The following is a 22476-nucleotide window of genomic DNA, read 5'->3' on the forward strand; positions in this document are numbered from 1 at the left end:
TTTTGAACACATAATCTCCTTCGACTATGTCTGGCAGAGATAATGAACTCAGTGATCACGTTTCACTGAACACCTGATGGTGTTGGGGGCTGACACTGCTCGCTGCCATATCAGTGGCGACCGCTGGCTGTCACTCATTTTGTGACTACACCCTGAATCGGAAATTATATTGTTATAGACAAACAAACTTTGGATTTTAAGGCTTAAGAGTTTAAAAGTCCAATGACCATTGATAGGTCAGCAGGACATTTAACAGTTTGAAAATCATGTCAGTGCTCTGGTGTTATGTCATTAATTATGTCATGGTGACACTCCGTTCAACTCACCTCAGGCATGCCTTTGGCATTTCTGAAGTGCACTCTCTCTTTCCCGTATTGGCAGAGATATTTAGGCCATTGATTTATTTGTGGGAAACTTATATCAGCTAAAATATCGTCCCAAAAGCTTTTATTTGATCAAGAGCCAATCTAAGTACTTCTAGTCACACTAGTGGTTTGATTCTACATATGGTAATGTGGGTCTGTCAGTAATGTCAGTAAGCGTGTTCAATACTTTTTCCCTGTGTCATTCCATTTTATTACACATAACTTAATTTCTGAACTTATTTGTTTGGTTTTCTTTGTATGTATGGATTACTTGGGTTGTTACCGACATCTGGTGAACATTTCATGTCAATAGCACCTTTAGAAATATATTTACTGAGAAAAATGGTGACGTGTTCAATACTTATTTTACCCGCTGTATGTGTACCTATATGCATACTAAAAGAATGGAGAAGGTGAAACTTAATTTTTCAGCACAAATCAGTGTACTGTGTGAGAGACAAGAGGGACATGGAGAGGTGATTGCTCCCCCCTCTTGGGACAGACAGGCTGGTGGTCTGTGCTTCAGTTGAAAGGAAACATGCAGGAAGAGCAATCAACATTCAGATAATATATCAGGAAACTAAAATAATTGTAAACAGGGTTGGTTATTATGGACGTAACTAAAATCAGATGTTTTTACTGTAGGGAGTATATTTAGTTAGTCAGTTACGTAAGATGGATTTTGTATGAATACCAAACAAAGACTAGAACAAATGCAGACAAAACGTATTCACAGTTAAAAGAGTCAATTCCTCAGAAATGTAGATGCTCGTAAAACAAGAAGGTTGGGTCATAAACCTAGCTGGTTTGAGTGTTGGGACTAACCTCCAGTTTTTGTGTCAACTCTGAGTTTTCCAGACACCAGAACTCTCAATTCCAGAAATTGAGAGTCTGAGAAACTGATTTACAAGTTTGTCACTTCACATTTACAGTTTTTATCATCTTTCCGTCGACATTCACTACAATACTGTAAGTAAATTGCTCTATTAGTCGTGTTTTAGTCACACCCTCTAACACAGTCCCATTCTATATTCATCTATTAAATGTGGTCTTTATTTGACCTCTATCCACCATCTCCATCATCCGTTACGCTCTAGGTGTTTGGCAGTATATTCAGGAGGTGCGGGACTCCATCTGTGATCTGGAGAGTCGACTACAGAGGACCAAAGATAACGTGGAGCAGATCCAGGGCTGCATGAGGTCCTGGGCCAGCCCCATGTTTGACAGGAAGGAGGGCAAAAAAGATGCACTGCTAAGCTTGGAGGACAGAGCAGAAAGGCTGGACAGGTTTTACAGTCTGATACGGTCCTCTGGAGAAAAGATCCACTTCCTGCTAAAGGTGATTAAAAAAGGTTTGCTCATTGATTTGCTTAGACTTTGTCTTTACCGTCATGATAAAACGTGGTAAAGATGATGATTCGTCATGAGTGTCGTGTTTTCTCATGTCTTAGAGCAACCTGCAGCTGTTCAGAGCTGAGCAGACCTCTGAGCAGTGGAAGGCCTACGTTGAGTACATCGACGACATGGTCATTGATGGATTCTTCATCAGCATTGAGTGCTCTCTCAAGTTCTTCCTGGATAACACGGGTAGGACTGTCATGAACAAACAATACACAGTCAAATCACAAAAGTACTGTGTGTAGTAATGTTAGGGGTGTTACTACATAGTCTCAAAGCCAGAATTGTGACGGCAAACAAAAATGTAATATCCCAGCAAACCAACCCCATCATCAGCCAGCACTGACTTTGACAGCTTCCCAGCAGCACTTCCTCATGGGTTATGATGTCAATTGGGTGTCTGCCTGTATTAGCTCTGGACGTAAAATAGATTTGGATTGGTTGCCGACATGAGTTTTGTCAACGAGTTTAGATGGACTGTGATGTGATTCAAGTTTTGGTGGATTGTTGCCAGACTCCTACTTTGTCTAGTTCTTCCTCCCATCCTTATTCTACACATTCCTTTACTCTTTACTCTCTTTACTCTATTTTTATATATTGATCTAGATGTATTAGTTTCAAAGACTTTGGTTTAAAATTTAAAAAAATGAATCAAAGGAGATTCCCTTGACTCTAAGTTCTAGCAGCCGCAGTATTACATTATGTCTAAGGACCCTCTTGTTATGTAAAATTATCTTGTTTCTTACACAAATCTATTGAAAAAATTGTTGAAACAAATGATAAACACCAAAGGAATGACCTTTATGTTCTTATAAAGGCACACATTTGGTAAAGGTTTTGACAAACTAAGGAAATAAATAAACACATTTCATATTTTGTAACACAGACATTTTAGTAATTATGACAAATCCATATGAATTACTGTAGTAGTGTTTTCACTGCAGCTTCAACTATTTTCAATTCCTTCCTTTGGGTCCAGATCAGAGAGCGGTTGTGGCCCCACTATTTGAAGCTCAGCTGGATCTGAAGGTTCCTGACATGGTGTTCGCTCCATCTCTGGAGTTTGGGGCAGGAGACGGTTTCTTTGAGCTAGTGGAGAGCCTCATCAATGATGTGTTCAGAATCTCCTCACTCGTGCCACGCCTTGCCCAGCATAGTTCCTTCCTTCACTACCAGGTACTGATTGTCTGATGAAGCATCAACATCTAGAAATTCAGTGTCTGAAATGCAGATCACTCCCATCAACATATTCAATAAAAATGATCAAACTTTCCCCTCAGGCTGACATGGAGGACATGGCTGACCTGGCAGACATGCGTCATCTCCTCATGGAACGTGTGCAGGGCGTCATGGCAACATGCTGCGAGTTTCGCAACTCTCTGGAACACTACAGCTACCTGTATGTGGATGACAGGAAGGAGTCCATACGTCAGTTCCTTCTTTACGGCCACATGGTCACCAGCCAGGAGGTTTACGCTGACGACGGCATCTCAGAGAGCCCACCCACACTGGATAACTTCAGAGAGCAGGTGGACAAGTGGGTATTGGCCAACAGGAGTGTGTGTTTGTGTGTTTCCATGTTCATTTTTAGGGTAATCCCTCTTTAAACAGGTTTTATTATAAGTATTTTTCTTTTGAGTGAAGATGAAGTTTAGGATGAAGAAAAGTGAAAATAATTATTATGGTTAAGGGGTTAGGGTTAGGGTTAGCATCCACTAACATGGCTAAAGTCTGTTTGTCGTCATACTGCAGATATGAGAAGATCTACGAGGAGGTGCAGGGTCTAGAGCCGGTGCATGTGTTCCTCGGGTGGATGAAGGTGGATGGCCATAGCATGAAGAGTGCCTTGCTCAACATCATCAAAAAGTGGAGCTTTATGTTCAAACAGCACCTCATTGACCATGTAACCAACAGGTGAAGTACAAAAGTCAAGGGTTTCGATGCTAGAGCCTTATACCAAATGTATGAGATGTGTATCTCTTCTGTACTGGTAAAGCCCAGACACACCAGCAATTTAAAATAGCCACTAATATAGCCTGCCAATTCATAAAAACTGAGAAAATACACAGAATACATTTTGAAACAGATGTAATAAGAGTAGTGTAGCTGCTTTAAGGAATAGCTCAGTGTTTAGGTCTTTCATGATGGAGAGGATTGGTATACCTTATAAAATATTATTCATTTCTTATTCAACTTATTTGGACATTAAACAACTTTTTTTGGCCCTTTTACTTACTTGTTACAATTGTGAATGTATAGCCAGCTAACATAACGTTAGCCTGTTTCATAATCAATTATATATATTTTGTCAGATTACTTGAATTGGCAACCTGATAAAAAGCAAAAGGCTTAAACTAGTTTAAAATAGATATCTTCAATGATATCTGAATCATGTGATCAGACAGTTAAAATATGTGCTTTGCTCAGCCCATTTCTGTGTTTGGTTGTGTTTTCTCTTTTTCAGCCTTTTATCTGAATATGTGTTGTTAAATTAGTGAGGATGTTTACCTTATTTGCATTGGGCTGAGCTCTCATGGCCACTGTAGACTATGGTACAAATATGTCTCCTGAATAAACTGTGTTTACTTATTGTCCCAAAAGCAACCGAGCTAGCTTGGAGAGCAATTTTGGTTGACTAGCACTAGCATGTTCCCGGGACTAGAGTCTTAGTCACTGTAGCTGGACGCTTGCCAGCTACAGTGACTAATACCTTAGAGGACGTTATATGGACGTAATATATCTGGTTTCACAGTCTGAATACTCCCCATGATGCATAATGATCTTAATAGTGCAAGTTTTACACATCAAATGTCCCTTTTAATGATCATTGTCACCTATCCCCAGTCTGTGGGATCTGGAGAAGTTCATCAGTATGGCTGAGACTGGCCTTGGCCAGCAGGTGGAGGAGGGTGACTACGGTGGCCTGGTGGGGGTACTGGGTAACCTGCTGGCTGTTAAAGAAAGACAAAACACCACGGATGCCATGTTTGAGCCCCTTCACCAAACCATTACTCTACTGAAGATCTATGAACAGGAGCTGCCTGATATGGTGTACAAACAGTTGGAGGTAAGGACTGATGTTCAGTCACTTGACATTCAATTTTACTAGCACACATTCTTTCTTCTGTTTATTTCGGCTGAGACAGAGCCATTTCTCCTACTTTTTCTTTGTGTCTTCCATTTGCCCATCCCTGTTCTGTGCTCTTCCTCCTGGCAATTCATCATCTGTCACTCCTGCCCACCTTGCTTTTATCTCCTACTCTTTATCTTCCTCTCTCCGTACCTATTTGTCGATCTGCAGGAGTTGCCAGAAAAGTGGAACAATGTGAAAAAGCAGGCTGTGTTAGTCAAACAGCAGGTGGCACCTCTGCAGGCCATCGAGGTGGCCAGTCTGCGTCGAAAGTGTGCTTCATTCGATGTGGAGCAACACACCTTCAGGGAGCACTTTCGCAACAACGGGCCCTTCAGGTAGAATCAATATCGGCTTCCATTACTCCTGGGTGTTGGTTTGGGAATGCTTTACTTTTACAGCTTTAAGTGTTTATTTATGATAATACATAAGGAATAGTTATCCCACATTATTCATTATAGATCTATGTTAATAATTATGTTGTTATTCTAAAAGTGATGGCGCTGTTTGTTGTGTAAAGTGTATGTGTATGTGTGCTGTGCCAGTTGCTAAAAGTCTCAGTCCCAACAAAGCCAGGTATTTTATTTTAGGCCTATATGTTGGCATAGGCCACAGTCTATCTATTTATTCATTTGTTTATAGGCCTAACAAAATTTGTTTGTGATCAATTGTGACATAAATGTCAACTTAAAAAGGATAATCCTTTTTGTCCTCCTCTCACATTTGACAATAATCGCAAAGGGAAGTACAGTATAAGTAAATAATCAGAACAAGTTTTAGGACAGTATGACAGCTTGTGATGTTGTTGCCCTCCCACTGCACTGGCTTACGGGTCTAAACCAGATGGCCACATCAGGAAGCTCCGTGTGTAGAGAGAGAAGAGATGTTCTCTTGTCCTCTCTGTGTGCGTGTGTATGTATGCAATAAATCTAAATATATAAAGATTCTGTAACTGATCAAGATCAGAATGTCACCCTTCTACCCTCTCACCTGATAATAGAGAAGTGTTATCTTGAGGATCTCACATCCGACATGGCTAATTGAATCTTAACTTGATGATAATGAATGAATTCATTGGTAGAGATGCTTCATCATAATGCCTAATTGTCCGACTAGTTATGTGTGTAATTGGTCTCTTAATAACCTGGTGATTATTTTCCCATTAATGTCAAGGAAGTCATTGGTAATTGTCACAGTGTGCAGTTAGCGCTGGAGACTCTGGTCTGATTATGCTGCAGCCAAGTCAGGCTTGACATACCTCAGCCTTTCTTTCCCTAAACACAGCCTGATTTATACTGGGCTTTTGTAAATGTGTGTGTGTGTGTGTGTGTGTGTGTGTGTTTTTGATGGGTGCCTGTGTGTGATCATGCATTGGTCCAGGTTTGACAGCGAGAGCCCTCACCAGATGTTGGACGCATTCCACCGACAGATCCAGGAGCGGGAGGCAGTGATGGCCTCCCTGGTGGAGTCTGCCAGCCTATTCGAAGTCACCGTCTCTGAGTACAAACAGATCCGACAATGCAGGTAAAGCCCAAAGCTGTAAGGAGGAAATAACAAGGCTGTGCCAAATCCGAAACTAATGAGCCGTTAAAGCTGAGATGCTCTTTTAAATTCACAGTCAGTATCTAAAAAAAGTTAAAATTTTCATGTTGGTGTAATTCACTCTGTCCACTCGTTTCAATTCCCGAGGCGTGAGGTGGGCCTGCTGAAGGAGCTGTGGGACATGGTCACCGTGGTGGAATCCAGCATGGAGGCATGGAGGATGACCCCCTGGAAAGAGATTCATGTGGAGGACATGGAGCTAGAGTGCAAACGCTTCTCTAAAGAAATACGGGGGCTGGATAAAGAGGTGAGGCAAGAGGGCGTGGAGGAGGATAGATAAGGATATCTTACTGGCTTAAAAAGGTTGATAGGAAAAATAACTCTTAGCCTAAGGCACAGCAGGCCCACCAAGCTTTGGGTTTTTCATCATGTTGAAGAGGTGTGCAGTGCTCATCTGCTCACGTAACCTGAAACCTAACAGCTTATTGCTTCCCAAGGAGCTTTCATTAACTACATTTGTTTAAAGCCTTGCTCATGATAGAAGCTGGTCCTAGGTGCTATCCAAATTTAGGCTAACATAAGCGTCAGTCCTCCTCTTTATTGGATTTGGTCTACACTCTGTCAACTTTATCCAAGATTGATAATTCCTATTTGCATAACACATCAGTCACTCTTCAGATTCATCTAGAATTCATTCTACAATGTAAAAAACATACAGTTTGAAAATACAAACAAGTAGGTAAGATAAGCATCCAAACAGTGTTCTGTAAGAATGAAACACTTCATATTAGCTTAAATAGCTAGCGAGCTACAGCTGAGTAACTCTTGTTATTAAAACTAGGTATGTCAGCTATCAAAGTTGACAGTTGCTGGCTAGAAATGAGAAGCTGCTTTTGGTCTGGGCATAGCGAACAGCCAGTTGGGAGTTAAGTGCCTTGCTCAAAGGCAAGGAGTTTGTGAGAGAAAGGAGAGCTTCCCTCTGTATTTACTCTCATCTGCAGCTACGAGTTACAGGCCCTTGAGCAAGGCTGGGAGGCACCAAATGTGCACAAATGCATAGATGCCAACTTCACTGGAATAAAATAAATCCTGAGCCGCAGCTTCAAGCGCCCTCCTCTCTGTCAAAAGCACATGTACTGATTCCTGACCTTTGTGTCTGATAGGTCCGAGCTTGGGAGGCCTTCACAGGTTTGGACTGCAGGGTAAAGAACCTGCTCACTTCCCTGCGGGCTGTGGCAGAGCTCCAGAACCCAGCTATACGAGCCCGACACTGGCATCAGCTGATGGCTGCGACTGGAGTCCGCTTCACCATGAACCAGGTTTCCAATTTATTCTAGAGATAAACAATATACTGCACATGCACAGTTTCTATTTTTAATATCTCAAACAACCAGTGTTGATAACATGCTGGTTATTTAAGGGCTGGGATGAACACAAAGCAGTTTTCTGTCCCCATGATCCTCACTGGGCTTGTTTGTTCTGCAGAAGAAAGATCAGATGAGGGTTGTTTGTACTGATCCAGCTTTTTAGTTTGAACAAAAGTCTATTACAGAGACTAAATAGGCCTTATATAAATAGTCTTATATTATACCGTTGCAGATTCTCAACAGTTGGAACAGTTTTATACGGGCTAACCTGCGCCACCTATAGGAAAGGAAAGTAAGAGCAGCGGGTGCAGCTACCTAAAAGCAAAGACAGTAAAAGAGGAGACACTATATGTCAAAGGTTTCTGCCATGTTTTGTACCTGGATTATATTATTAACAGGCATTATTTTTCCCCAGTGATATTGACTTATATATCACATGTTCATAATCATGTAACTATTTAACTGTAACATAATTAACTGTGTGTTGTTCATAGAAGATGTGACAAGTAAAAGTTTAAGCTGATGGCAGTTGATTTAATTCAGCGCAAACAAAACTTCTCCTCATACCGTTGTTTTTAGCTGATCAGCTTGAAAGCGCTGAATTTAGACTGAGTATCATGACGCAGCTCGTCCTGTCAGCTAACGTAGCTTAAGCAGCTACACTGCAGAGCCGTCAACTGTATAAGTATCAACTACATTCATTTATTCTGATTCTATTCATGTAGAAACAAGGTACACTTGTAGTGATGCTCTTTAGACAAAAATATACAGGCTTTGAGCTTTGTTAAATAATTGCATTAAAAATCGCAATAATGTTTAGAAAAGAATCTCCTGAAACTCCTAAAAAGATTTTCATAGTGCTAGCGTCCTGCAGCGGGTGTAAGAGGTCAACACTGCCACCTGCAGGCAGTGAGTGTTACTGCTGCTGTAATTGTAGTAGACGCAAGTTGGAAGGAGACTGTAGGTATGAACCCTCCCTCACTGCAGCCCTGAAGTTAGGTTTTAATGACTGCCTTCTACCACTTCAACATTGATCACACTGTGTCCTGAACTGAGACCAACAATCACAGTAATAAGCTAGTGTGGCATAGATGAAGTGTGTTTTTCTCTTAGCAGGAGACCACTCTAGCTGACCTGCTGCAGCTGAACCTACACTGCTTTGAGGAGGAAGTGAGGGGGATTGTGGACAAGGCTGTGAAAGAGATGGGAATGGAAAAAGTCCTCTCTGAGCTCAACTCCACATGGACAGGTACAGAAAGTACTAAACTGTCCTTTGGTCTGTGATGAACATGAGAGTGTATCATCCTGCCATTCAGAGTTTATTGACGAAGTGTATTGATCCCATCCAGGTATGCAGTTCCAGTATGAGCCCCACCACCGGACCCAGGTGCCTCTGCTGCGCACAGATGAGGAGCTGATCGAGACTCTGGAAGACAACCAGGTGCAGCTACAGAACCTCATGTCATCCAAGTACATCGCCCACTTCCTGGATGAAGTGTCGTCTTGGCAGAGCAAGCTGTCTGTGGCCGACTCTGTCATCTCCATCTGGCTTGAGGTGCAGCGGACATGGACCCACCTGGAAAGCATCTTCATTGGCTCAGAGGACATCCGCTCACAGCTACCTGAGGTTACACACTGATAGAATCACGTTCATGCACACACTTGACTACAGCTCTATAGGTACACATTACATCACTGACAAGCTCATAGGAATGCAAGCCTTGACCTGCTCCCTTGTCGTTGCCATATGAACCCAGATAGCACGGCTTTAGGAGCTGTTAATTAAGAATGCATTAATTTAATTTGCTCATACTCCGAGTTTATGAGATGAGATTACACAACTATTTAATTGCTCCCATGTCGTTCGAGCTGTGCTTGAACCCAGATGTTTGCTATTAAACCTCTTATTCCACCCTCTCTCTTTTGGGAACCTAAATCCCCTGGCCGGGCTTCTCTTGTGAAATTGTCTGCAGGACTCCAGACGCTTCGAAGGAATTGATGCTGATTTCAAAGAGCTGGCAAACGGCGTGCATCAAACACCAAACGTAGTGGAGGCCACCAATAAACTGGGCCTGTTTGGTAAACTGGAGGACATCCAGAGCAGGTGAGAGTTCTCCCTTTGTTGTACTCTTTATGTCTGTTATCAGTTAGCACAGGGATTATACTTATTTCACTTGGATGCACACACTCACTCACTCACTCTGTGTATTTCTCTGCAGGCTCTCTCTATGTGAAAAAGCTCTGTCAGAATACCTGGAAACCAAGCGTCTGGCATTCCCAAGGTTTTACTTCATCTCTTCAGCTGATCTGCTGGACATCTTGTCTAATGGGACCAACCCAGACCAGGTGGCTCCACTCATTTTTGCTAGAGGGGTAGAAATTAATTTAATGCTTCGGTCTTTTCCCTGTTAGAAAAAACATTGTTGCTTTTTCACAGTTTTCTTAAACATTGTCCGATTGCACCATTTAGCTTTTCTAAGTGCTGGTGACTATTGTAGTACCCGCAATGTCCACACAGGGGCAATGTCGCTTATAGTTTTGCCGCCTGCTCCAACCTCCATCATCAGGACATTTTCTCATGCATTACCAGCATGGAGAAATAAATCACTGTTAAGCACAACTTGCTTCTTAATCTACCTAAAGAGGAAGTTAGCAGGCATGCTGCTGAACATGGGTCCTGGCTTTCAATAAATGATTAAGAAAAACGGTAACATAACGTTATTTATTTGTGCAGGGTGGCAAAGAAAACACAGTGAGCTGAGTGTAAATTGAGCCCGAGTTGAATGTGCCTGTTTGTTTGCTCAGGTCCAGAAGCATCTGTCTAAGCTGTTTGACAACATGGCTAAGATGCGATTTGAAGCAGATGGAGAGGGGAATCCTTCTAAGACTGGTTTGGGCATGTACAGCAAAGAGGATGAGTTTGTCCCCTTTAGTCAGCCCTGTGAATGCACTGGACAGGTAAAATACACCAGCAATTATTTATTCATGTCTCTGATATTGTAGTACCATAACTTTTGTAGGTTGAGCTAAAATATAAAGATATTTATAAACTTCATTGGTCTTAGTGCTGACAATGGCACTACAGCTGTCTGTAGATGAATGTAATAGATGTGGAAATTCTCTTACCTGCCCTTTTCTGTAATGGAAGAAAATATCTATCAAATATATATATCACAACCACAATAAAGGAGGCAAATGAAATTGAGTCTGTCGTTGCCCCTGGGGGTTTTCATATCAAAGCCCATAAATCCATTAATTTTCCATTACATCCTATAGTATTTGCTTGACTCCACTTCCACTCTAATGCTTATTAATGACTTCATTAGAGACCATTGATAAGGGAGCCCGTCTGTGTTCACGTGATACTCATTGCAATGTTTTTCTCTTTGGCTTTTGTGTCAGGTTGAGGTGTGGCTGAACCGGGTTCTGGACAGCATGCGCTCCACGGTTCGACATGAGATGACTGAGGCAGTGATGGCCTATGAGGACAAACCCAGGGAGCAGTGGCTGTTTGACTATCCTGCTCAGGTAAACAGGCTCAGTGGGATGCATGTATAGATTTAACTGACAACACTTGGGGGATTTTTCCCGTTCGTCACTTTATCCAACACCTGATGTATTAGAACCATAATCATGTCTATACCTCGCATAGATATTGCAGTCCATTGCACCCTTTCACTAATGCTTTACATTGCAGCCAAATTCTGTTGAGTATTTTGAACAGCGAGAAAGAGTAGGGTAGGGAGCGAGAACAAATATGTGTCTGTGATAATGGAACACATAATGGTCCATATCTGGAAATGCTAATGTTTTTTCTAAAAGTATTTAATGCTCTGAATGGTAAAATGTTGTGCCTGTCACTGATTCTACTGTCTGAAAGTTATAAACCAGCATTAACAAAAAAGAACGATTGAGGACTTTAGAACAATGTTGAAATGAACTTTAGGATCAGTAGTGTTTACTATAAAAGCACAGGTAAAAAATAATTTGTGCTGAATCACTCTTCATTTAACTTCAAGAGCAACAAAGGACCAAGGTCAAACTGTAATTCAGTGAATATTTTATTGAATCTGGTGCTGATGGCCAGATTAACTAAAAAACGTGTGTTTTAAGCCTGTAATTTATTAAAGCAGCAGCTCATTACGCTGTGAGCTCGTGACTATTCTTTCCAATGAATGAAGCAGAGCTCAGAGTTGGGATTTGATTTTGATTACAGAATATTAGCTTTGACCATCTCCACCTGAGAAAGTGTTATTACTCAAATATGAATTGAGCTTATTATTAATATTAATATGACGTTTAGTATATATATAATTATTGAGTCCATAGGTGCGAATAAACACATTAATGGTAATGAAAAAAAGTGTTCACTTTAACAGATAATAGTTTCTTTAGGTGGGCCTTTTTGTTAGGTGTCTAAAATACGTTTTGCTGCTGGCCCTATCCCCAGCAGTATATGTTGTTGCTCTCTTGTTAGTACTCTTGCCCGTTTCTCCAAAATGGGGGCAAGCAAAACACACAAACTATCCCTTTAAAGAACAGAGCACTCTTGACTGTAGAAAAGGAATTTCAATATTTGGATAGAAGGAAAATCAAGATTAGCCTATCGGCAGTTATTTTGAACTGTTATGCCCATTAATGGCCACACCACATAAACCTGCTCAGCCCATCTCGTGTTCTTTGAAGATAACATTCCACACTGCTCAGACAAATAGCCATGGCAGACAAACTCTGCATCTCAATCCAACTTTTCCCACACAGATATAAAGAGAGAACTTTGTATAGGCAAAGGGTTGACAGATTTATGCTTGAAAGTGTTTATACTGGCTAAGTTCATACATTTGTTGGACAAATGGAAACATTCGGGGAGATTGTGAGTTACCTTTAATACAGGAATCAATCTACATAAATCCTATCAACTGTATATTCTAAAGAATCTGCCTGTGATTTCATTCATTACTTCTGATTCAGGTGGCGTTGACCTGTACTCAGATCTGGTGGACGTCTGACATCTGCATGACGTTCGTCCGTCTGGAGGAGGGCTATGACAGCGCAATGAAAGAGTACTACAGGAAACAGGTGTCCCAGCTCAACACCCTCATCTCCATGCTGATTGGGCAGCTTACACCAGGCGATAGACAGAAGGTCATGACCATCTGCACCATTGACGTCCACGCCAGGGATGTGGTGGCCAAGATGGTCGCTCAGAAGGTGAGGGGGGCACGGTGGATAAATCTGGGCAAGAACTTGAACTGTATGAATTCTAATGCAGACACCATGATTGCCCCTGTATTTCTGAGAGGCTATTACCAGTGAGTAATGCACTCAAGATATACAAGCAAGGCATGTCATTACCATAATGAGAGGGTGGGAAAGCTCAGATTATTTCTGGCTTTATTTCAATCGCTGGCACTCTCTGAACTTGTGTTCTTTTTTTAGGTGGAGAACTCTCAGGCCTTCGTGTGGCTCTCCCAGCTGAGGCACCGTTGGGATGAGAAGGAGAAGCATTGTTTTGCCAACATTTGCGATGCCCAGTTTCTCTACTCCTACGAATACCTGGGCAACACGCCACGATTAGTCATCACTCCCCTAACAGACAGGTACGGAGGTCATTCTTGTTGTCTATGTTCAGACTGCCAGGCAACAAAACATCATGATTGCTTTTTGACTGTCTGATGGGTAAAGCTATTTCATTTAATTTCTAACTGCCAACCCCTGATTTGATTGTAATGACAACTGTCACTGTCAGTTACCATGAGTTGTTTGAAAACATGACTGACTTTTTAATGTTTCTAGCTAAGTGGTTTTAAAAAAGTGGGGTCTTGAAGATACATTTGATGGTGTTAGAAAATACTACACAGTTGATTTTCTATTTGGGGTTTGGCCTATTTTTAGCTGACACAAGACAAAATGTAGTTTGCTAGTTCCTTGGTCTCTGAATTAACGCTAGCTTAAGTTACTATGGTTAGCTAGGTAGCCAGATATGCTAGTGATTGCATTTAATGTTAGATTCCTCCTTTTGGTCTCGTGCTTTTGGTTTAGGACACCATTCTCAAAACTCAACATATTCTTAGTATCTCTCTAACTATAACTTCATAAGTTGGAGGAATCCAAAGCTTTACACATCTATTGTGCCTAGTTACGGTTGCTAACCTATGTTAAATCTCTATTGGGGGAAAAGTTTGCGCATGGAAAGAAGGATATTAAGCATGTCGAATGATGAGAAATAATAATGTGACGCGTTTTAAGGATCTTCGTTTGAATTATAAAAACATCCATCACAAATGGGACCTTTTAGAACAGCTGTAGAACAGGGCCAACAGTTTGTTTTCTCACATGCACATTTTTCCTGATAAAGTTTTAACTTCCCAGAGAGGAATACCTGCCTCCCAAACTGCAGCGTTTGACAGTTCGCTTTTCTGGACTGACCAGTATTCCCTTTGAAGCCTGAACAATCAGAAACAATGTGCTTTGATGGCCGGATCAGCGGCCGTGTAGCAAGACTTCGCCATATGGTGCAACTCACACAGTTTGCCACCGGCCTTCATTTAAAAAATGGATCATGGACCAGGTGGCTTGGTGTCAAATCCTTTATCCAGGACTTGAGAGAACAGCTAAAAGCATGTTTGCTTCATGATACTTTCTTTGTAACACAGTCGGAAACAGAAGATGCTCTCAAGTAAAAAAAGCTGATGTCACCAAACATCACAGAAGCTGCGGATAAACAACTACAAAATTGTTGAAATGAAAACATAAAAATCCTTTAAACAGATGTTAATGACAGTGGTGATAGAGGAAACGTCAAATCATACATGTGCAGTTGCTGTGAAAATATGTTTAATGAATACAGGCAATATCACACACAGTCCACCAGTCCACCATATATATATATATATATATATATATAGCCATTTCTTTTAAAAAACCCTGTAATAAAACAAGTCACCCTGTCACAGCCACCCAGTTAAGCTTCACGCTCTCTTCTTCTATCTGGCTTTAGTAATTCCATGCAGGATATTCTCATCCAGCCTCCGAGACAACTGGTTGTTGAGACTTTTGGACATATTTCAGGGGAGAGCCACAAAGGCTGTTGGCGCCGGTATCCGGATGATACACTGTATACAGATGGGATCATTTGTTTTCTCTGAGCTTTTGCCTCTTCCTTTGCTTTCCAATATTTTCCCCTTCCATACATCATCTACTAACCAGCAGCTCATTCAAATCAGTGCTGCGTTGATCAAGGTAAAGCATTGTGTTTTATTGGCCTGATCAATAAAGTCCTGATTGTCTGCATTAGTTCATGTCCATGATGCTGCTGTTTTTTATTGATACAAGATGGGCAGAGTGTTTGTTAGTCTTCACAGTTTCTGCAGGAGAAGCAATCACTGGTGGCGCTAATCAGCCTGCGTGTTAATCAAAGCTCAGGAGCAGATTCTATTATCATATAATTAAGTTATATATGAGCCCAGACAAAGACATTGTCAGTGCTGGTTATGACAGTGTCAGTTCAGGATTTATCATGTGTACTGTTAACTGCTGTGTGCAGTTTGAGTGATGCTGCATTTTTCTAAAGAGCATTTATCTAAAGTCAGTCTGGATCATTTAAAGGGGCAGCTCAGCATCCAGCTGTGTAGATGCTGAGCTTTTCTCAGTTTGTATTGTATTTAAAATGAGTCCTTTCTGGGAATATAACACGTTATAGTAACATGCTGAAACCATTTCCAGTCTTACAACAGCTGGGTGCTCCACTTTCTAGAGTCTGCACAGAAATTTAAATAAACTTACTTTTTTTCTGTTTGTGTTGAAACACAAGACAAGGATTTAACAAGGATCGTTGATTGTCATTCTACAACACAATGCAACAAAAGTAGTAAACTAGTACAGTCAGTCCTCTAGTGCTTTTTTAAATCTTTTTACATAAGGAGGAATGTACCAGCAACAACCAACACACCAGTGAATTCTTTAGGCAGATAACATGGTCTGCAACTTCACATTAAACATTTGACATCAGAGATAAATGATTAATCAACTATGATTATGTTTGAGCACCAAGCATCATAGATGTAAACAAAGATACAATGGAGAAGCAGGTCTCTGTTTAGATGTGGGAACAGCAGTCTCCCATCTCCTGTTGCTGAGTTAGCCTGACTCAATCCGTCCATTTTATTTTCCTGCCACAGATATTAGACAGAAGTAGTGGAATAGCCTTAGATCCAATCTGGGTTAGCCTAGCTCTCTCTTCTCCGCTTTTGGTGTCGGGTCTGTGTGCCGTGGGGCTCTACAAGGTGCTGATCCTGCTGCTGGCACAACTTGAGCGCTCCAGAGTACTCTCTTTCGCCCCCACCCACAGAGTTGGGAAGGCCACTGGCAGAGGGAAATTTAGGCCAATATCTTTACCGTTTAATCATAGTCTCTACTTGGTTCCCAACATATCCATCCCCTATTAGTATGTTCTGTTTGCTGAATCTGTATGTTTGTTATTTTTTTCGCACTGTAATTTAAAGGTCGGAAGTGATTTTGTTAGAAAGCCTTATTGGCTGTAGTGTTTTTTGTTTTGCTATAATCCTGAAATGGTTCATCAATATCTTGTCTCTTACCGTACTTGGGTCCTCACTGCTCTCTTAGAGCAATATTCTGCCAACAGTTGACCCAACACAAAGAGATCAGCTCTATGCAGTAAGAGTTCAATTAAGTTAAAGCCTATCAGTCTCTGGTTGACATTTGTCACTTAACAATGGAAAGGGCACTTATAAAAAAATATCTTATTGTCACATTTGTATTCGCAATCCCAAAACCTTGACATTCATTTATTGATTTCTCATCCTTGGTTGTGCTGCTGGCTTCATGAAATATGAGTGTGTAGAACAAAGAGACTAACATCAGTAGGAAAAGCCTGTATTTTTTGTGTGATGTAAAAGTAAAAGTAATATCAGTAGTAGCACTGATAATATAAGAATAATAAAAAAATAAATGATTACTACTAATTATAACAGCAGCAGTGGATTTAATGAATAATAATGATGATAAAATCAGCAATAGTAGCAGTGATAGTAATAGGAATGTGACTAATAATAGTAACAATAGTAACAGGGGTTGTCATGCAAGGCCACGGCAGAGGCACAAACATGCTCCAGGTATAACCACGATGCATGGAAACGAGAAAGAGAGGCGAGAAAGCACAAAGACTGCAAAGTCATCAAAAGCTTTAGTTCCATAGAAGCTCCCATAAATGTTCTCACCCGTAAGTACTCCACTTGTTTCAGATGGACTAATAAGGCAGATTGTGCTTTTTCTGAGTCAAAGCGCCATTTCACCTCAGCTCCACTTCTCACTCAACCTGATCCATCACTGCCTTCCATGATGGAGGCGGATACCTCTGATGATGGTATTGGAGCCGTTCTGTCCCACAGCCGCTCTGGTTATAAAAAACTGTATTGCTCCGTCTTCTTCTTCAGGCACCTTACTCCAACAGAGAGTTCTTAAAACATTGGCAACCGCAAGCTTCTGGTGGTAAAAGAGGCCCTGGAGGAATTGCGTCACTGGCTGGAGAGGGCTAAACATCCATAGATGGTCTGGACTGATCGTAGAAATCTTGCCTACATTAAAGCAGCTAAGCATTTGAACTCATGTCAAGCCAGGTGGGCGTTCTCTTGACTCATTTTGACTTCACCTATCCTATCAGCAAGGTTCTAAAAACACCAAGACCAACACGCTCTCCCGCCAGTATGATGCATAAGAGAAGGTATAAGAACCAGGGTCCATTTTGCCCCAAAATAGATCTGAGGAGGCAACCTAATAAACAGTCCCAAGCTCTGTTCATTCCTTAGTCCTAGAAGAAGGACACTCTTCCTGCTTGACGGGACATCCAGGGTATGGAAGGACCCTACAATTCCTCAGAAGGCAGTTTGGTGGCCATTTGTCGTGGCATGTACCACCTGCACCCATCACAAGCCACCCAAAATCTTGTCGTGCACAGGTATGTCCCCATTTGGGTGTCTGCTCGACTATCAACCAACACTCCTTAGGCCCACGCTGTTAGGCCACTTGGAGACAAGGCACAAGCACTGTTGTTATTGGCTTCTTCAAACTCAGTAGGTTAACCGACCGCTGCGCGCCTACTTTCTAGCATGGTGAAAAACCTGGTTATCTGCCAGGTTCCTGCCTCTTTAGGGGGAGAGTCCCAAGCTGGAAATGAGATATTTCGGTCAATTTGAGGAAACAGTTTCTTTTTCATTACACATTCACCTTCTACGACAGTCCAGCAAGGTTTTCATACCTCCCAGCATTTTTCTTCCTGTCCTTTACTACCAACCCCCCGTTCTCCTCCTCCAACCCATCTGAAAGGGTGGGCATCCAGCATTTACTGCATGACTCAGCGTGGATTCCCCTCTTTTGAAGGGTACAATACCTAGTGGACTGAAAGGGTTATGGTCCTAAGGGGTGGGAACTCCCAGACAATATTTTCCTGGTTTAATCATTGCCTTTCCCTGTTCCCCTGGGGTGGCTGTAGCTCAGTGGGTTGAGCTAGTTGTGTTTTATCCAGAAGTTCAATTGGTCCTGATATGTCAAAGTGACTGATGTTGATGAATGTATCATAGTTTATATGTGCTCAGATAACAAAGGCAAAATGACTACAAATGTATTTAATATGAGGTTAAATTTTAAATGTTTTATTGATAGAAAAAATCTATAATTACTCCTATGGCTCATTTTAGATTGCATGGAAAGGTCAAACTACCCAGAAAAAAAATACCAGTGCCAGGAACTGTACTTCTCTTTGTGAGGAGACGATGCTAACCCCTGAGCTAACTTGTTGCCATAGATGCATAAAACAGAACTGAAAAAATGCCAGTGTCTGTAGTCAAGCTCCTCTTTGTGAATGCATGGAAGTGGCCTTTTGCTTATCTTTATAGATGAGAGAGCATACAGTCGAATCAATCAAAAGCATTTATTTTTTCGTTGCTACCTGTCAGGTTCCATTCCTTATCAGTGATGCATGTGCGTGTATCTCTACTATATTTAGATGTTACATCACCCTGACCCAGTCCCTCCACCTGACCATGAGTGGAGCTCCAGCAGGACCTGCAGGCACAGGGAAGACTGAGACTACCAAAGACTTGGGCAGAGCGCTTGGCATCATGGTCTATGTATTTAACTGCTCTGAGCAGATGGACTACAAGGTGAGTCAGCTGCATGGGTATCTGCATTTGAGCCTGTTCAAGTAGATAATGTGCAGTGACAGCAGCCCATATTATGCTTGTTTCTTTTCATCTTCGCCTTTGTCAGCAATATGGGATTATGGCATTTGTCATTAAAGTTGTCAACCCCCCTTAATGCCCCTCTTTTCATCTTTCATCATTTTTTCTTTTCATCTTTTGTTACACTGCTTCTTTCTAGAAAGTAGAGTTGATTAGTTAAACCCTGATTCTTAACTAAACCTTGTCAAAATGCCCTCTCTGTACCCTGCCACAGCCTTGATTTATTATGCACTTTTGTACACTCTTACACGCATAGTTTCTGCATATTAAGTGCTCAGGGGAGAAATAAACATAATCTTGTGATCTGACTCGCTCCTGCTTCCCCCAGACAGGGCATCATTACAGTATAGCGGTGTACAGTACCCCTGGCTATACACACTGCAGAAAGGTGGCAAAGACAATTGTTAATATAGTCCAGGAGGAACACAGGCACCAGAAGCTGGCTTCAGAGCCCCAAACTGTTACTCATATTCCGTTATGCAAACACACATCCACACACAAGCTGAATCAACCCACAAGTCAGCTCCGGTTTGTGTCAGAGAAGGTTTCCTTGGCCCTGTAATTGGACAGAGAAGTCATCCTGGTCCATCTGCTCTCAGGTTGATGTTGGGAAAACTAAAATGTAGGTTGATGACATTTTAGCCTTTCTCTTTCTGCCTGTTTTATTAGTGTGAGGCCTTGTGTATATATCATCCTGTTGTACGCCTACCTTCAGTCTGCTGTGGGGATGCACTCTGATTACTGCAGTGAAGGTTTTTCCATCTATTTTCTATGTAATCGGCAGACGTCTGTCTGCCTCACCACATGGCTTATCAGTCAGTCGGACCGGGTCTCCACCTGTGAGCTGGCCAAGCTGACTGTCCTGCAATGACCATCAAAAAATCTGTCTCTCCCTGTTTCTGTCCAACAGTCCTGTGGGAACATCTACAAAGGCCTGGCTCAGACGGGGGCATGGGGCTGCTTTGACGAATTTAACAGGATATCAGTGGAGGTGCTGTCTGTGGTGGCTGTACAGGTAGGAACAAGTCCAGTTCCTTTGTACTTTTTTTGGTCCAAGAACAAGTCCTGTTCCTTTGACTCAGGTATTCCCATTCAGGTCGAGATGTCATGTGAACACAGCTTGTGTGTATTTTAACCCCAGTTGACGGAGCTCAATGTGTGAGTTGCCATCTTGTTTGGTCTATCCAAATCAAGTTGTGGTCAAAACAAGCCCTTGAAAACAGCTCTGCAGAATTAAATTACCTCTTTATCACCGATTTCAAGCGTAAATTGCTTTAGCTATAAGACTAATCCACCCAAGCTGGCACCTTTGCACCCAAGAGCTTCTTCATAATTGGAGCCTTCTCTGATCTGATTTGAGAGTGAAGGATGGAAAACCGCCCACTTTGCTCACATCTTTCAGCACTAATAACAGCAGCTCTGGATGGACAAACTCTAAACTAGACAGTGCTACGATAATATGGTAAATTAGTATTTGCTCAGTGCTCAACAATCTTGATTTACAAATGTACAAATAGAATATTTGTAGTTTTGAGTTATTTCTTTTCCAAATTAATCATCTTTGTGAACTAACCATCTCTCCTTCCAGTGATGTCAGTTTGACTTTTGACAGTCAAGAGCCATGAATTGAACGGACATTTAACTGTTATGGGACATTGTTTGTCGACTCAGTGCCTTGTTAATCAATCTTGACAGTGAAATGTAACGTAAAGTATAGGTTAGGTCATTGGGTGAACCTGCCGAAATGGAAAAAAAGGAGCAAAATGTATCTCAAGCTACCCAAAATTATCTTTACCTGCACAATCACATACAAAGTAGCCAAATTTCAGCAAATCTTGCAATACAGGCTGTTGTAAGAGAAGATTGTTTGAACTGAAAAGTAGTCCCAACGACAAAATGTTGTAATGTGAAGATAAAAGGGCTGGGCGATATGGTCACGACAGTCATATCTCAAGAAGAATATATAGATCCCGATAACAGGTTTTCTGCTAATTCAATAAATGAATAGTCTTTATAAAATAACCACAGGGTTTTCATATACTCTCATGTAAATTAAATACTTGTTGGAATATGATTATTTTCTCCTTTAATTAAGACCTTATTACAATAATCAGATAATCAGTGCATGCTTTGTTATTATTGATTTAGATAACCTCATTGCGTATCACAATATTTCTCTATATTTGATTTTATTTCAATATGGTTCCAAGGAAATACGAATAATTGCCATAAACTCTTATAACCCGCCCTACACTATGCTCAGCAGCAAACAGCAGACACAGTTAGAGACCAGCTGGTGAACAAAGTGGACCATTTAGCAGCTAAAGAGCCAGATATTTCTCTCAGGAGTTGGTTTTAAAAGGAGAGTGGATTTCCAAATTTGCCCAGTGTATCCTGGGCGTGCATGTAGGCAACTGTTTGCCAAAACGTTAGCTTATGATGTTCTAATAGGTCAGTGTATTAACAGCTTGTTGCACTGCCCTTGGCTTAAAGAATCAATGAATTAGGGTTTTGTTCTGATCCTTAGTGTAAGAATCTTTACCTCTGTGTGACCTGAGGCTTTTTGTTTTCGACTTGAAGCTCTTTGGCTAAACTGAATGGATCATTATGGCTTTGCCTTCGTTCTCCTCCTCTATCTTCACGTCATGTGTACTGACACATACAGTTGGCTTACTCCTACACACTGAGCCGTGTATACTCTGCTGGACCTACAGCAGCTAGCCATTTGATTTCGGAACTCAGTCATATCCTATGTGTTTCAGCTTATGCTAGCTTTTTTCTGCTATCTTGCCTTCTGTTATTACAGATCAAACAGATCCTCTCGCTGTGGTTTCATAAATCTCTCTGGATTATTCAAATCCTGCATGCCGCTACCCCATTCACTGTCTTTATGCATGTGCAATACTGTCATTGCAAAATGCATGGAGTTGATAAAGACGCTGATCATGATCATGATGATAATGCAGATAGAGCTCCTCAAAGGATCATTATTCATTGCTAGACTTAACTCTCACTTCACTGCCCTTCCTTCTCTCTTAAGTAGTGATGGAAGTCTTCTTCCATAATCTGTGGAAGCTTACAATACTAAGAAGAATAAATAGGTGCTGCGTGGCGTAATGAATAATAAATCACGGTGGCTTATACGTGGAGAAGTAGACCTTGAGAACACAGGAGCATCAAACTCCTGCTGGGACAACTGGCAGCCCGCTCCAGCGCTCAACCTGCTTCATAGGAGCCAACGCCCAGCCATCTCTCACACCTAATTCAATCCTCTTAAAGTGGGAGCACTTTGCATCGTATGGCGTCATACACGCCGTCGGTCGGGTCTGCTAACACAGGTGGCGGGACCAGTTCTACGTTAAATAACGCAGGGACTAACAGAAGGCCGCCAGACATATAACAACATTGAGATAAAT

At 41.5% G+C, this 22476-nt stretch overlaps 1 protein-coding gene across 3 annotated transcripts in view; it reads left to right on the top strand.

Annotated features, from left to right (window-relative positions):
* The window catches only part of dnah9 (dynein, axonemal, heavy chain 9), a 129917-nt gene that overhangs the window by 22737 nt on the left and 84704 nt on the right, over positions 1–22476 (top strand). For all 3 annotated transcript variants that reach the window (XM_054601309.1, XM_054601307.1, XM_054601310.1), the window contains 20 exons: positions 1463–1704; positions 1817–1952; positions 2743–2939; positions 3044–3300; positions 3516–3677; positions 4608–4830; positions 5065–5231; positions 6274–6417; positions 6583–6742; positions 7599–7754; positions 8919–9051; positions 9152–9429; positions 9776–9906; positions 10022–10148; positions 10608–10760; positions 11205–11330; positions 12774–13013; positions 13242–13402; positions 18826–18982; positions 19971–20075. In XM_054601309.1, coding sequence (XP_054457284.1) covers positions 1463–1704; positions 1817–1952; positions 2743–2939; positions 3044–3300; positions 3516–3677; positions 4608–4830; positions 5065–5231; positions 6274–6417; positions 6583–6742; positions 7599–7754; positions 8919–9051; positions 9152–9429; positions 9776–9906; positions 10022–10148; positions 10608–10760; positions 11205–11330; positions 12774–13013; positions 13242–13402; positions 18826–18982; positions 19971–20075 — 3455 coding nt within the window. The remainder of the gene's footprint in view (positions 1–1462; positions 1705–1816; positions 1953–2742; positions 2940–3043; positions 3301–3515; positions 3678–4607; positions 4831–5064; positions 5232–6273; positions 6418–6582; positions 6743–7598; positions 7755–8918; positions 9052–9151; positions 9430–9775; positions 9907–10021; positions 10149–10607; positions 10761–11204; positions 11331–12773; positions 13014–13241; positions 13403–18825; positions 18983–19970; positions 20076–22476) is intronic.

This window comes from Anoplopoma fimbria, chromosome 7 (genome assembly GCF_027596085.1).
Source record: "Anoplopoma fimbria isolate UVic2021 breed Golden Eagle Sablefish chromosome 7, Afim_UVic_2022, whole genome shotgun sequence".
Classification (NCBI taxonomy): Eukaryota; Metazoa; Chordata; class Actinopteri; order Perciformes; family Anoplopomatidae; genus Anoplopoma; species Anoplopoma fimbria.